Here is a 13,878-nt window from a genome sequence, read left to right as displayed (position 1 = left end):
TAAAGGCGTGCGCCACCATGCCCGGCTTGTGTCCTACTTTTTTATAGACCCTTTAAGAACCCCTTTAAAGATTTCCCAGTGACTTTAAACTTTTCCCATAAGGGCCCTTCATGATCTGAGTGGTGACTATGATTCTCTTCTCATCTTGAGTTCATCTAGTTTTGTCGGTTTTGATATGTGTATGCGTGCATGTGTATTTAGGGTCCTACCTCTTAAAGGTCCCCAGCACTTCTCATTGCTGCCAATTTAGGAACCAACATGATCTCTTAGGGAGACATTGAACATGTACTGTGTAGTTGTTGATTCTATCCATGTGAACTAGCAATGTGTAGGACAGGCCAGGAGATGAACACATTATGTGTCTGGAGAGTTCACAGTGTTGAGTGTTCAAGTGACAGTTTACATATCGTCCGTCAGGTGCTGTAGGAAGAGAAAGTACAGAGGACTCACAGGGTGCATGGGTGGCCTTTGAGACCTTGCCTAGCCTCAGTGATAGACAGTGAAGTATAAATTATAAATTGGGGCCTGCCAGGGTTTGCTAGGTATGGAAGGAGCGTGTGGGTGAGAAGTGTAGGCCTGGAGGCTCGTGTCCAAGGGAGGGGAACTATGTGCTGGCGTGAACATGGGCAGCGTGTTTAGAAAGGTGCTCGGGCTGATGAGGCTGCAGTCGGGCAGGCTTGGTCACTGTGTTCCCTCTGGGTTGACTGATTCTAATGTGCTGTTGTTTTCATTTCAGGCTGCTTTGTTGAAGAATGACGAGACTAAAGCCCTCACCCCAGCTTCCTTGCAGAAGGAATTGAACAACCTGTTGAAATTTAATCCTGATTTTGCTGAAGCTGTGAGTTTTGTTCAGAATTTGTTCCTGGGTTTCAAAGAAGGGATGGTGCTGTTCAGTGTATCAGCGAGCCACACAGATTTTAGGTTCTAACAGGAATCACATTGTTGGCAAGATAACAGCAGGGCTCAGACTGCAGGGCTCCCCCACCATCCCTGGGCCAGAGGCCCTGCTACTGTGTTCTCTCACTCATCCTTGGTATGGCTTTTGATAGGAGATGGTAGACTGATGGATAAAAACATTTAAGGGCTGAAAAGTTCTTTTCCTTTCTTCCTTTTGTGAGTGTTTTCAGACAAATTTTTAAGTTCAATATCCTATTAGATCTGTTGCTCTGTGAGCTTCTTAATGTAATCCTTAGATGAGATTTGATTTGACATCAGACTTTATTCATGTCAAAACAGCTCCATTTTGTTTCCCAGTAACCGAGACATCCCTGTTAGAAGAGTGCTTTAGTTCTGTGCTTCAGAGCAAAAGGATAAGAGTTAACTTACTAGTTAATTTCTGATGGACATTTAGAAGAATTAACTTCTAACTTGGGTCCTAACAGCCAGTGGCACTGTAGCCTCTGTGTGTGTGCGTGTGTGTGTGCGTGTGTATGTGCGTGCATGTGTGTGTGTATAGATATATTGATAAACCTGAACAGATGTGTGTATGTGTGTGTGTGTGTGTGTATAGATATATTGATAAACCTGAACAGATGTGTGTATGTATGTGTGTGTGTGTGTGTGTGTGTGTGTGTGTGTGTGTGTTGTGAATAGATATATTGATAAACCTGAACAGACACCTAATGGAATTTTTGTCTATGGACTGTTCCAAGCCAGTATTTTGAATCTCTTTTACTTTGCCTATGGAGAAAAGCTGAATTATGGCTTCTGTGACTACTGATTATTTCCTGTTTTAGCATTACCTCAGCTACTTAAACAACCTCCGTGTTCAAGATGTTTTCAGCTCAACGCACAGCCTCCTGCATTATTTTGACCGCCTGATTCTCACTGGAGCGGAGGGCAAAAGTAATGGTGAAGAGGGTTATGGCCGGAGCTTAAGATACGCTGCCCTCAACCTGGCTGCCCTGCACTGCCGCTTCGGTCACTAGTAAGTTGATAGACTTCTGTCCATGCGGACATGGAAGGCAGGCGTCTGTGTTAAATGAAACTCATTTTTAAAGATAATCCATTGCCAGGAGTAGTAGCGCACCCTTATAATCCCAGTACTCAAGCAGAGGCACTTGGACGTTCTAAGTTTGAGGATAGCCTGGTCTACATAGGGAGTTTCAGGCTATGTAGTGAGGCCCTGTCTCAAAAAACAAACCCCCACTCTTCCACGCATGATGACACATGTCTGTAATCCTAGCACTGAGGAGTCGGAGGTAAGAGGACAGGTGGAAGCTCAAGGCCAGCCTGGGCTACACAGAAGACGCTGTCAATAAAGGAAACCCTAAAACAAGTCATCAAAAAAGAAAAAAAAAATTATTTTTAAAATAGAGAAAGAAACTGATTTGAGATTTTCTAGATTTGTGTCTAGCTCCCAGAGTGAACCTTTTCATGAATGGAAAAATCCTCCTTAGTAGTGTGCCCCCTGGAGTGTTGCATGCTTGAGTGCCTGGGCCTGCTTTGGGTTTTGCTTCTAAGAACGATCAGGCCATTTAGTGAATTAGGTCATTAGGTCAGGGGTTCCCTAAAGGCCGGTTGGAGGTAGTGATGGTGCTGCAGAAGCTATTTTCAGTATTCCAAAGGCTGATAGACAGCTGTGCAGACTCTGGAAGGTCTGTGTGCTTTTGCATGAGTTCAGGCAGCCATGATGTGGAACCGGTTGGTTTTGTTATAATATATACCTGGCTTTATTGTTTGTTTATTTCATTTTGTGAAAAGACATGAGAACTTGTAGTGGGGGGGCGGGGGGAACAGTTTGGGCAAGTGTGTAGACGTCTTCCTGTAAGAGAGGTTTGCGTGGGAGAGGTTTGACTTGGCTGCACAAGTGGCTGCTGAAGCAGGGTAGGAGCCATGGGTAACTGACATAGTCTGAGAACAGTGCACTGCTGTGCAGAACCTCAGAAGAGCCGTGATGCTCAAGCCCAGAGCAGGGTTGCAGCAGGGGGATGCAGGCCACAGACGCGGATTCCAGACCTGCTGCTTAGGAGAGGCTCCATCTTATCTTACTGTAACCCACTCTCTTCTTACTTTAGCAGCCTGTACATCATTGGGCTTTATCTTGAGATATTCATAGGACCCTGTGCAGGGTAATTAAGTGCCTTGCACTGAGCAACAGCTCCAGCCCCAAAGACCTTCCTTCTTAATAGGATTTTGTGTTTCTCAACTGGCCTTGAACGCCAAGAATGACTTTGAACTTCTAATCTTCCTGCCTCTGTCTCCCAAGTGCTGGGGGTTCAGCTGTGTACCACTGCACCTTTTTATGTGGTGCTAGAGACGGAACCTTGAGCAAGGCTAGCACTCTGCTGACAGTTACATTACTAGCCCCATAGTGTTGGACATTTTGATAGCTGCTTGTTGGTGAGACACTTCGTCCTAGGCTCTGCTGTGGGTACCAGGGAGTGCAGAAGTGGGAATAGGGGAAACACTGGCATGAGGCTTATAGGAGAGCGAGCCAGCGATACAGAATGAATGTAGCTGCAGCATTGTTGCTAGTGTGGGCCAGGATGAGAGCTGTGGTGAGGGGCTGCCATTGCTGGATGAAGTGTTCTGGTCTTGCTCCAGGTGTGTGTGCATTCACAGTTGTCAGGGTCACAGGTTAGTCTGGTCTGTCATCCGCTGACCTGAGATTTGAATATAGATGTAGAGAAGCCAAGTGGCCTGTGCCTGTGTTTGGAGGGAATAGTCACATGGGTGAGTACATCCCAGAGTGGGAGTTCACCGTTTGTTTGAGCAGTGTGCTCCTGACTCTGCAAGTGAGAAAAAGAGGAGGTGGCAGAGAGCAGCATGCAGTTGTGGAGACCAGGTATGAACTCTGAGTAGTGAGGAGGCATCATAGCACATTTCAGAGAGGAAACCAGCTTGCCTCTTGCTCCTTTTTTAACCTTTTTTGAAACAGTTTCATGTAGCCCTGCCTGGTCTCATAACTCCTGATCTTCCTGCCGATTATCAGGATCACAGTCCTGTGCCACCATGCCAGGCTCTTACTGAACATGCTTGCTTGACTTTCTTACGTTCCCCAGTTGGTCGTCTCTAGTCCTGCTATAATACACTGTGTGGTTCTCTCCAACTCTTCCTTCCGAAGCCTAGCACTGTGTGGCCGTCTGCTGTTTAATGGAGCAGTATTAGCTGGTGACACTGAGGACCTGTGGGCGAAGGTGTGCTTCCTGCTTTCATGTGGCTCAAGTTCTAGGGTGTTCTATTCTGCTCAGTGTGGAAAGCAGTTTGAAGGAAATGCAGCATAGGCCAAGTGTAGCTGGCTTCTCTATGTGAACAAGCAGTTAAGGAAGAAGTAGGACTACTTAGTTAGTGAAAACTGCACCTGTGGGGCTGGAGAGATGGCTCAGTGGTTAAGAGCACCGACTGCTCTTCCGAGGGTCCTGAGTTCAAATCCCAGCAACCACATGGTGGCTCACAACCATTTGTAATGAGATCTGACGACCTCTTCTGGTGCATCTGGAGACAGCTACAGTGTACTGAGATATAATAATAAATAAATCTTTAAAAAAAAAAAACAAAAAAAACTGCACCTGTGAGGCTGCTGCTCCTGTTGGAGGAACATTCGTGGTGTAGATGTTTCCTTAAGCAAGTGGCATCTGAGACTCCCTACATGGAGGTTCTTACACGGAGGTACTGACAGACACATTAGTAAAGCTTTCATCCTTTTTTTTTTTTGCTATTGGAAATCGAGAACATAAGGCACAGCCTGTGCCGTTTAGGGGCTTGTGAAGTGGTTAAATACAATCCTCGGGTAAAGTAAACTGAAGGCTACATACAGTAGTATTTAATGATGAATTGCAAAATGGGGTGTTTTCGGTAAGGCTGGCTGGACTGTCGTAAACCAGGGAGGTTGGGGATCTGTCTTGGTGATCAGGGGACAACTGGCATGTGAGGAAGAAAAAAATGACCAGAAATAGGAATCTTCAAGCCAGACACCTTTAATCCCAGCACTTAGGAGGCAGAGGTAGTGGATTTCTGAGTTCAAGGCCAGCCTGGTCTACAGAGTGAGTTCCAGGACAGCCAGGGCTACACAGAGAAACCCTGTCTCGAAAAACCAAAACCAAACCCAAACAAACAAAAAAGGAATCTTCAGAATGCTGAAAACCGTTAGTTTGTTTTATTCATTGTTTTAATGATGATAAAATTGCAACTTCACATAGTGGGTTGGGTTTTGTTTTGTTTTAAACAATGCAGAAAATAACTTAAACAAAACTAAACTATTAATCCGTCTTGGCATTGGAGAGCTGAAACAAACATTTTAGAAGCAGCAAGGGAAACCATTCCCTTTACTAGACATTCTCTGAGAGGGGCCACCCCCCTCCCCCCCAGTGGCTGTGTCCTGCTCCTGGGGTTGGGGCAGCCGCAGAGAAAGCAGTCCCTAAATAGCTACAGCTACAGCTAGAGGCCTGCCCATGACGAACTGCGTGCAGATGACTTCCCGCTACCGATGCTTGCATGTTTGTGATTGTTAATGGGATATTAATGTTTAGTCTGTCATTAGTCAACAGGCAGAGCTCGCCCTGCAGGAGGCAATTAGGATTGCCCAGGAGTCGAACGATCACGTGTGTCTGCAGCACTGTTTGGTGAGGCCGTCCTCTGGTCTTGGGATTTTGCTCAGGGGTTGAGTTGGCCTCCCGAAGGCCCAGTTTCAATCAGGTGGTTTTGCAGTGGGATCAAAGGTCCTTAGCAGTGAGGGGAAACTATGTAGGTAGACACAAGGACTCACAGAGGGCCCCACAGTCATATATTTTTCTTCGTGGCATTTGTTCTGCTTTGTTAAGCATTGCATTGGTGCGGACATCAATGGGACGATGTACTTTAGTAGTAACTTGGTGAGATACTGGAGTATCACACAGTTACCAAGTATACATAGGGTCTAGAAGCACCTGTGGCTCTCAGCTCAGTTAAATCCGATGGGGGCTTTATGCTTCCTTCTGACATGTCTCCCACTCAGGGCCGTCAGAGAGCGCGGACCAATCGCTTGTTTATCTCAGTCTGGCTTCAATAAAGCTTTTAATATGCCTAATGGGTTTCATTTACACTCACATCTCAGTAATAACACAGTATTGTAGAAGGTTTATCTTGTCCCTTTAAAATTCTTTCTTGTGTCCACATTGGTATGTCACTGGAGATCCGTCATTGCCATTGTTATGATGCCTTTTGATGGTTATCTCTTGTCAGAGCTGGCTTTATGTGCTGGGGCAGAAGAGAGCCGATAGCTATGTTCTGCTGGAGCATTCTGTGAAGAAAGCAGTCCATTTTGGGTTACCGGTAAGGCTCATCTTTCTGTGAGATTGTTAAAATTAGTGGTGTTGAGCCTTTCTCTCTTCTTCCACCACCTTTGTCTGTCATGAACTGGCGAGACTTAGAGTGGGTATTCCTACACGTGGTCTCGTTGGTTGTTTTCTGACTTTTAATTATTAATCACACCACTAAATTCTGTTGGGTAGGTTTCTCTCTATTCCCTTTGTCCTAATAACATCTGTGAGAGCTCCACTTATGGACTGGATAAGAGATCTTTGTTTATTTTATTGTTTAGTTTAGTTTATTGAGCAGCACCTAGTACATTTACACTTAGACAATTTGTAGAAACGGCTTTTTTCTTCTCTAGTGCTGGAAATAGAACTCATCACCTCACACACGCTAGACAAGTGCCGTGCTACTGAGCTACATCCCCAGCCCCGGGAACGCTGAAGTTAAACCAGGGGTTGGCAAACTACAGCTTGTGTGTTAAGTCTGGTGCTCTGTCCGTCTGCATTCAGCTGTTGAGCCAAGAAACGTTTACATGTTTAGATGGACGGAGCCGGAGAACAGCCACAACTGAGCAGAGGCCAAGTGTGGCCTGTAACATGAAATCTGCTCTCAACCTTGCTAGAAAGTTTGCTGACCCTTGTTTTAAATAGCAAGCCTGTCGGGAAGACCTGTTCCTCTCATTCTGCATGACAGGAAAAGGCTGAGTTGTTACCTCAGTGACACAGAGGCCGTGCAAAGGGTGTGGTCTGTGTGCAGAAAGTAGGACTGGCTTTGGGGTGTTGACTGCTATTGGAAGAATGTTATTCTGTCTCAGCCACTACTGAATCTGTGACCATAGACCATAAGATCGCTTACGCCCATTCTCAGGAAGTTTGCAGCAAGATTGAGAACAACTTACTGTACACGTTTGTTCAGTCTGTGCATTACCTGTGCGTTTTCTTCTGGGAAAGGAAAGAAACACACACGGACTGAGTTGAAGTGGCTCTTTATAGACTGCTTAAAGATACTCTAGCTATGGATTGAAATGGCTTTTTAGATGGGCTTCTTGCCCTCAAGGAGAATCCCAGACAGACGCTAAGAAGAAACTTGTTGCTCATGATGGGCGTCCTTCCCTTTATGTCCTTTTACCTAATATGCACAGCACTGTTTGCTCTATTATCTCATTGTAATCCTTACCACGGTTCTCTATGATAGGTTTGATGCCCATTTTACAGATGAGGAAGCTGAGGCTTAGCTAAGAAGCTAAGTGACTGGCCCTAAGTCACACAGTAAGTAGCAGAGGCAGTGTCTATAAGTCCAGGTTACCTAATGCTGAAGCCTGGGCTCTTTGCCATGTACCCTCTGCTTCTCTTTCAGCCCTAGCGTTTCAGGAACACATCTCTCATGGGTCAGGGTAAAGGTCAGGTCATAGGTTCTTTAAGTAGAGCTGTCACTGTGCATGTGCTGAAATGTGAAATCCACCACATTTCTGAAGAGCAAAACCAATTCTGTCATGTAATCTCTATCTTGGGTCGTGGGTATATCTGTCCCCTTAGTACCTCGCCTCCCTGGGAATACAGTCCCTTGTTCAACAGAGAGCTTTTGCTGGGAAGACGGCCAACAAACTGATGGATGCCCTAAAGGACTCCGACCTCCTGCACTGGAAACACAGCCTGTCGGAACTCATCGATATCAGCATTGCACAGAAAACGGCCATCTGGAGGCTGTACGGCCGCAGGTAGGTCTCCAGGCAGACTGCCAGAGCCTTTAGGGAGAGAAGCAGGAGCTGTGGAAATGGTCCTGTGCAAGCTCGTCCCCCTTTGGAGTTTGTTCACCGAGGGGATTAGAGGAAATGCTTCATCTGGAGACATTTTGTAGACTGCACGATCTTGGCAGAGTCTTCCCCACGTACACGGCTCACTGTCCCTGGCTGCTCTGTGTATAACCAACCGGTGGGTGATCTCCTCTGGTTTGCACATTTGATCTCAAGATCGTGGGTATACTTGACCAGTGACCAGCTGGCACTCACACCTTGATCACCTGACCCTGAGCTGAGAGCCCCACTTCCTGTTCGCATGCTGCATGGCCTCCTTGTGCAAGTCCAGCGCCCCTCCCCACTGCTGCTTGTGTAGACAAGGTTGCTTCTCTGGACAGCTGCAGCCACTGTCTGTTTTCCACTCAGCCCCCTGCAGTTTGGAAGTAAACTTCTGAACTAGACTTTCCCCTGGAGCCCTGCCTTGAACTCACACATCCCCTAGACAGCCTGCTGTTTCTAGGAATTCCGTAATGAAGGGAGCGCCTCCTTACCAGTCTTGTTTTTGTATTTCAGATAATTTTTTGGCACGGTGTGCTCTGAAACAGCTGCCGACACTGGCCACTGCCTGCATTGCCAGAGCAGCCGGTGCCAGGACGGCACCGGGTCTGAATTTACCCATGAAAGCTAATTAGCATCCTGTGACCTCAGGGAGCATTGAGGGTGGGAGGTGCGGGTGGGGGTCTGGGTGCCCAGTGCTCCCAGATATGTTGCCCTACTCTACATTTCCTTGGGGCCTGCGTACCCAGGATACTTCTGCTCTCCTCGGCCTGAGGGCAGGAGAGCTGGCATGGGGCGGAGTTGCTTCCACACATCCAGAGTCGCAAGGGTTAATTTTCTCCACTGAGGATAACTGTAGGGCATGGCTCAGGGGCAGCCTGGGTCTGCTGCCTTTATAAAGGGGGACCTGTCCCTCCTCTTCCTCACCCAGCACCATGGCACTGCAACAAGCCCAGATGCTGCTGAGCATGAACAGCCTGGAGTCGCTGAATGCGGGCGTGCAGCAGAACAATACTGAGTCCTTTGCCGTCGCTCTCTGCCATCTTGCAGAGCTACATGCAGAACAGGTAGGTCAGTTGTGTTCGTGTGTGCTCTGTTGCTATGGCAACATTGCCGAGGAGAGCAGCTTGGAAGGAAGCCCATGTTCCATGGTCTGTACAGAGGTCTGTGCTCTCACTGTCCCTGCATGGCCACACCTCCAGGGTGGAGCATAGGGGCCTGACGAGTGCTTCTGGGGCACCGGGGCTCGCTCTGCCATTCCTTCCTCTAGTGCTTGAGAAAAGTACCGGGTATGTCTCAGTGGACCTGGTTGGTGCAGGTTGCTGAAGGATGAAATCCCCGATGGAGATAGTGTGACATTTGTCAAGTGCAGGGTGTTTTTACATCGGTGAAGGGAACATGAGCTTGGCTACTGGTTTTCAAGGAGTGGAATAGGTTGGACATGGTGGTGCACCCCGGGGCCTGCTGGGTCTACATAGTGAGGTAGGTACATACGGGTCTACATAGGTACATACATGTCTACATAGTGAGGTCCCAGACAGCCAGGCCTATCCTGGCTGGAGAGACCCTGTCACAAAACCCAAAACCAAATGGTGAACTAAAGGAGGTGTTTGTGTGTTTGTGGAGAGGAGTTGGATAATCCAGGCAGCGTGGTGATCATGAATGTTGTTCTCGTGGCTCTGGGCCAGGCCTGCGCTGGATGCTTTGTGTGTGTTAGCTTGCTGAATCCTTTGTAGCTTCCTGAGCTCAGTGTGGTTTATTCCTGCTCCATGGAACAAGAATCTGGCCGGGTGGTGGTGGCACACACCTTTAGTCCCAGCATTTGGGAGGCAGAGGCAGGCAGATTTCTGAGTTCGAGGCTAGCCTGGTCTACAGAGTGAGTTCGAGGCCAGTCAGGGCTACTCAGAGAAGCCCTATCTAGAAAAACCAAAAACAAAAAACAAAAAAAACAACCAACCAAACAAAAGATTCTGAGGTCCAGGGGATTTAAGTGTCTGTCTACTAGTACATGTCAATTCTGTTTCCAACCCAAAGGACAGTGGGGATTGGGCGTGACCTTGTCTTTTGTCCCACATAGGAAGCTAACGTCCTGATGCTGCCTCAGAGTCCCCTTAGCTCAAAGGTCTCCTGGAAGAGAGTTATGGGGACTCTGAGCCTTAGCTTCACAGAACAAGCTTTGGGTTAGGCCAATCTCCTTCCTCACAGTATCTCTCCTCACTCTTTGGTCTCCATCATTGTTAGGTGTAGACCCCATCTGTACAGTAAAGATCTCTCCGACTGACACAGGAAGGTTGGGCTCTGATGGGTCCTGTGTGTCCCCATTGGCTCCTGTTGTCCTATGCTACCTGAGATGGTAGTTCCTCTTATCCTTTCCCAGGTCAAAGGGCAAACCATCTGTGTTTACTCTCTGCTATCTTCTAGGAATCTCATGTTACTCTTTTTTTTTTTCTTTTCCTCTTGGCACTGGAGCTTCATGTGATCCCTCCTCCCGTGTGTGTGTGTGTGTGTGTGTGTGTGTGTGTGTGTGTGTGTGTGTGCGCGCGCGTGTGCGTGTGTCTGTCCCACGAGCTCTTCAAACTCTACTAAATGTGCCACTTAACTATGGTATCAGGAGGAAAGATAGACGCGAAAGAAATTTCAGCACAATTCTGTGCAAGCACGGAAGGCAGAGGTAGGATGGTAGGGTTCTGAGCCAGAGGGCACTGTGGTGGCATTCTGTAGGTGCTGTCTACATTGCCTTTTAAGACAGGGTTTCTCACTGGCCTGGGCCAGCAAGCCCTGAGGATCCACCTCTTTGTGTTTCTCTAGTACTGGGATTACAAGCTTACGCTACCACAACCAGTTTTTCATTTCTTAATGTTCTTGGGATTAAATTCATAACTGCAGAAGACATACTAAGCCCTTTCTCTAAGGTTTTCGGCCCCTTTCTTGTTCTGACTGACCGATGATCTTCCTGTACTATTTCCTTCTAAGACTCAAGGGGAAGTGACTGCAGTGTGTATGTACAAAGTTCTCTTTACTTGGTCTGAAGTTAGGACAACCCATCTCAGTACCGCCCTTGCTCTCTGACAGTGGACAGGAAAACAGTGGACAGGATTGCCTGCAAAAATTACGGAAGCAAAATGATCATCTGCTGTTGTATTTCAGTGTTTTTGTTTCAAATAAAAGCTTGGTTGTACAATTGTTCTGCATAGTTCACACTTGATGAAATGATTAGAGCAATATGAAAAGCCTTAACTAAGGGACTGGAGAGCTAACTTCAAGGTTAAGAGTATTGGCTGCTCTTCCAGAGGATCTGTGTTCAATTCCCACCACCTATGGCTAGGCTAAAGGCCTTGGTGCCAAGTCTGACAACCTGGGAGCTTATGTGGTAGAAGGGGAGGGTACTGACTCCTCCCTCCCCCCACCATTGTCCTCTGACCTGCACATTGTCCTCTAGCTACACAAATGTAGGGGTGCACACTGAATAAATCAAGACAGTGAAATAGTTTCAGCCAGTAAATTAGGCAAAAGTTTTCATGACCTAAAAAATCCCTTTCATTTCTCTGCCTGTGAGGAAACAGCTGGGCACATATGTATGCAGAGCTGTACCCCCCCACACACCCCAAAGTCAGTAAAACTTTATTAAGTGGAAACAACCAGACCGTCTACAGGTTATTTTGATGTATCAGTTTATCTACCTAATCAAGTATGCTAATAATAAGCACGCCTTTAATCCCGGCACTTGGGAGGCAGACGCAGGCGGATTTCTGAGTTCGAGGCCAGCCTGGTTTACAGAGTGAATTCCAGGACAGCCAGGGCTATACAGAGAAACCCTGTCTCGAACCCCCCCCCCCAAAGTGTGCTAATAATAGAGTAATTACGGGAAAAGTGAAATCACTCATACTTGTTTTGTCTGATGAGATGGAGCACACCTTTAATCCCAACCCTTGTGAGAGGAGGAGGTTGCCTGATAGAGCAGCTTTCTGTTGGATTAAGGCCAGCCTCCATACTGACGTCCAGCTCAACCAGGGCTACATAGTGAGATCCTGTCAAAAAACAAAAAGAAAACTCCACAATTTATAGAATTTTAATCATGCAGTTACAGTGTTGCACCTATTTTATTAAAAAATATGTATAGCTATTTTTGGAACCTCTATATTTTCATATTCATGAGCATCCAACAGGCTTAGAAGATGTGTCAGACATATCCGAGATTCTCTGTGAGAGGGATTACAAGTAACTGCGCGTGCTTTTCTTTTGTCTGGATGAGTATTACTGTAAGTTTGTGAGCCCGGCTACCCTGGAGCTCAGCAGGTAGAATCAGCTGGCTTATAACTCCCAAGTGCCGATGGTGCAGCAATGAGCCACCAGATCTGCTGCTGTAATTTTCTCTTTTTTCTTTCTTTTTTCTTTTTTCTTCTAGAAAGAACTTTGCTTGTCTGTATAATTCAACAGTTTTCATCCAGGCATGACGGCAGGCACGTGTAGTCTCAGCTCCTGGGAGGTGGAGGCAGCAGCAGGAACAGGGCTTCAGCCAGGCTTAGCTGTGCCTTGCCTTCTAGGCCAGGCTAAGCTACAATGAAACCTTGCCTTCCTTTTTTTTTTTTTTTTTTTTGGTTTTTCAAGATAGGGTTTCCTCTGTATAGCCCAGGCTGTCCTGGAACTCACTTTGTAGACCAGGCTGGCCTCGAACGCAGAAATCCGCCTGCCTCCCTCTGCCTCCCGAGTGCTGGGACTAAAGGCGTGCGCCACCACGCCCATCAAAACCTTGGCTTCTTAACTGTGAGGCCAAGTATAAACATTTCCTGAGTGTTTCTGTTCTGTGGTACATCATGTATACATACATGTGTATATCGTGGCTGCATATATCTGGCCAAATTGAGTGCAGAGGGTGATAAAAACTCTATTTTCTGAAAATTATGATTAAAGTTCATATTTTAACATGAAAAAAGATTTTTAAAAATCTTCACTAGCTCACTAGCGAAAAACAGGGAGGTCACGTGAACCTCCTGGGTGTATTGTCAGAACTAGTATGCCAATCAAACCATGCCTTTCCATCCTAGGGCTGTTTCGCTGCTGCTGGTGAAGTGTTAAAGCACCTGAAGGACCGATTTCCACCCAACAGTCAGCATGCCCAGGTAAGCTGCCTTTCTCCTGGTCGTTCAACACGGTCATCGTATCACAAGATGGCTCCACAAGCATAAGGTAGCGCCTGCCGGGCAAGCATAACGCTTGAGTCTCTGTCCCTAGCACTGCAGAAATGTGGTGGACGCCTGTAATCGCAGTATTGAGGATGGCTGATCAAAAGTTCAAATCATAGCTGGGGATATATATAAGCTTAGTGAGCACCCACAGGTCCTGAGTTTAACCCTCAATACCATGGGCACGCACGCGTGTGCGCACACACACACACACACACACACATCCACCTGACTGCCTACCAAGTGTTTGGTACACTACTCCCTGGCAAAAATCAATCTTCTGAAAGTTCAGACTCATACTGGACTGTATGGAACATTTGAGGCTAGCCTGCAATACCTGAGACCCTGTCTTGAAATTAGAAAGCAAATCCAGCCTCATTCTGTATATTGCTTAAGGGTGAGTGTTAGAAAAGTTTGGGAATCATGAATGGGAATGGCAGGCAGGCAACAAATTGAATGCTTAGTATGGAAAACGGGAGGGAAATGGAATTTGACAAGAATGACAGGAGAATCTAAGACCATCAGGGTGAAGTATGGTGTGAATTGAAAGAGGACGTGGGCCGGGTGTGGTGGCGCACTCCTTTAATCCCAGCACTCGGGAGGCAGAGGCAGGTGGATTTCTGAGTTCGAGGCCAGCCTGGTCTACAAAGTGAGTTCCAGGACAGCCAG

The 13,878-nt window shown here is 46.9% G+C and overlaps 1 protein-coding gene across 2 annotated transcripts in view; it reads left to right on the top strand.

Annotated features, from left to right (window-relative positions):
- Window positions 1–13,878, top strand: part of Anapc5 (anaphase promoting complex subunit 5) — a 33,364-nt gene that overhangs the window by 13,214 nt on the left and 6,272 nt on the right. Inside the window, exons 6-12 of one of the 2 annotated variants that reach the window (XM_021222514.1) lie at window positions 737–838; window positions 1,737–1,927; window positions 5,483–5,564; window positions 6,163–6,252; window positions 7,809–7,951; window positions 8,958–9,093; window positions 13,072–13,146. In XM_021222514.1, the coding sequence (XP_021078173.1) occupies window positions 737–838; window positions 1,737–1,927; window positions 5,483–5,564; window positions 6,163–6,252; window positions 7,809–7,951; window positions 8,958–9,093; window positions 13,072–13,146 (819 nt within the window). Of the gene's footprint in view, window positions 1–736; window positions 839–1,736; window positions 1,928–5,482; window positions 5,565–6,162; window positions 6,253–7,769; window positions 7,952–8,957; window positions 9,094–13,071; window positions 13,147–13,878 lie in introns of both variants that reach the window. The other variant, XM_021222511.1, reaches the window with a different exon arrangement.

This window comes from Mus pahari, chromosome 23, assembly GCF_900095145.1.
Source record: "Mus pahari chromosome 23, PAHARI_EIJ_v1.1, whole genome shotgun sequence".
Classification (NCBI taxonomy): domain Eukaryota; kingdom Metazoa; phylum Chordata; class Mammalia; order Rodentia; family Muridae; genus Mus; species Mus pahari.
Note: the sequence above shows the minus strand (reverse complement) of the source record. Positions and strands in the feature narration are given on the sequence as shown.